The 2,124-nt window shown below is 39.9% G+C and overlaps 1 protein-coding gene across 1 annotated transcript; it reads left to right on the top strand.

Moving 5' to 3' along the window:
- Positions 1–724: 724 nt before the first annotated feature.
- On the top strand, positions 725–1,669 carry LOC133049634 (olfactory receptor 5P1-like). The gene has a single exon (XM_061133812.1). The coding sequence runs from the start codon at positions 725–727 to the stop codon at positions 1,667–1,669; it is 945 nt and encodes a 314-aa protein (XP_060989795.1).
- Positions 1,670–2,124: the final 455 nt, after the last annotated feature.

Below are 2,124 nucleotides of genomic sequence, written 5' to 3'. Positions count from 1 at the left end.
GAGATCACTTTGGCAGATATATTGTGAATCATAAGGACGCAAGAACGAAGACAAGGAGGTAAATAGATGAATAAAATAAAGAGGAAAAATGAACATAGTCTCAACTAAAGCAGGGACACTAGCAGTGGGAGTATGGAAATGGATAAATAAATGGGGAGCAAAATTGTAGATAGAATCATTAGGATTTTATTAGATGTGGTACAAGGTGAGGAGTAAGATGAGGACCAGTTGCATATTTCAGACACAAGAGATTGGGTGGGTTGTGGTATCATTCCACAGATACAGAACACAGGAGGAGTGGTCCAAGGAAGGGATGAGTTTGGTCTGGAGGAGGCTGAGTTAGGGTATTTCTTGGATCTCCAACTGGAGACTTCCAATCAATTATTGAAACTATGCATCTGGATAGTAGAAGAGAGTTCTAAGATTCAGAGTTAAGGAGGTGTTTTAAAATAAATGGTGGATAAATAAAAGAATAAAATTGAGACCGCCAGAGAGTGAGGTTGAATCATTCTTTTTTATGTAAAAAGGAAAGAAACAAAAAATCAAAACAGCATCTACAGCATCATATTTACAGACCAGGCAGAGGAAGTAAACACTATGAATGGCTCCAAGGAATAACCAGAGAAATTCAGGAACAGCTAAAGAAAACTGGAAATGTGTAGAATGAAAGCATAAAACAAGTGAACCTTCACACTTCCTTCAACAGGAACAATTCCCAGAGGACATGGAGTTTGGAAACCACACCAGCGTGACAGAGTTTATCCTTTTGGGGTTAACAGAAGATCCTACACTTTGTGTCATCTTCTTTGTGATATTTCTAGGCATTTATGTCATCACCTTAATAGGCAATATTAGCATAATTATTTTAATAAGAAGCTGTTCCCACCTTCATACTCCCATGTATTTCTTTCTCAGTCACTTGGCTTTTGTAGACATCGGGTTTTCCACATCCATCACACCTATGATGATTATAGGACTTCTGAAACATAGATTGGCCCTCCCAGTTGCTGGCTGTGAAGCCCAGCTCTGTTCTGGGGTCACATTTGGGACAGCTGAGTGCTTCCTCCTGGCTGCCATGGCCTATGACTGCTATGTGGCCATCTGCTTGCCCCTACTCTATTCCACCCACATGTCCTCCAGAGTCTGTGTCATCTTGGTTGGGTCTTGCTATCTGGGTGGGTGTGTGAATGCTTGGACATTTGCTAGTTGTTTATTGACTCTGTCTTTCTGTGGACCAAATCAGGTAGACCACTTTTTCTGTGATTTCTCCCCTCTGTTGAAACTTTCCTGCTCAGATGTCTCCATCATTGAAATTATCCCTTCCATCTCTTCTGGCTCCATCATTGTGGTCACGGTGTCTGTCATAGCTCTCTCTTACATCTGCATCCTCAACACCATCCTGAAGATGCGCTCCACTGAAGGGAGACACAAGGCCTTCTCCACCTGCACCTCTCACCTCACCGCAGTCACGCTCTACTATGGAACCATTACCTTCATCTATGTGATGCCCAAATCCAGCTACTCAACTGACCAGAACAAAGTGCTGTCTGTGTTCTACACAGTGTTGATCCCCATGTTGAACCTCCTCATCTACAGTCTGAGGAACAGAGACGTAAAGAAGTCCCTGAGAAAGCAAGTGTCAGAATATATTCTTAGAATCTATTCTTAACATTTCAGATGACCTATAAATTTTTGTTTACCGGTAGCACACCAATTGCTTAAATTGAAAACACAATACTTATTTAAAATTTTATTGAAGTATAGTTGATTTATAATGTGTTAATTTCTGATGCACAGCCGAGAGACTCATAGATACATATATATATTCTTTCTTATATTATTTTCCATTATGGTTTATCTCAGGATATTGAATATATTTCCCTGGGCTATACAGCAATACCTTGTTATTTATTGGTCCTATATATACTAGTTTGCATCTGCTTTCTAATCCCAAACTCCCAATCCTTCCCTCTCCCACTCCCCATCCCCTTGGCAAGCACAGGTCTGTTCTCTATGCCTGTGAGTCTATTTTTGTTTCATAAATACATTCATTTGTGTCATATTTTAGATTCCACATACAACTGATATATTTAGTATATATACTACATCATTATCGATTCATCT

This window comes from Dama dama, chromosome 1, assembly GCF_033118175.1.
Source record: "Dama dama isolate Ldn47 chromosome 1, ASM3311817v1, whole genome shotgun sequence".
In the NCBI taxonomy this organism is placed as follows: domain Eukaryota; kingdom Metazoa; phylum Chordata; class Mammalia; order Artiodactyla; family Cervidae; genus Dama; species Dama dama.
This window is presented reverse-complemented; position numbering and strand designations above follow the sequence as displayed.

What these genes read in the sequence shown, in the direction of transcription:
- LOC133049634 (XM_061133812.1), top strand. Translation starts at nt 725, where the DNA reads ATGGAGTTTGGAAACCACACCAGCGTGACAGAGTTTATCCTTTTGGGG.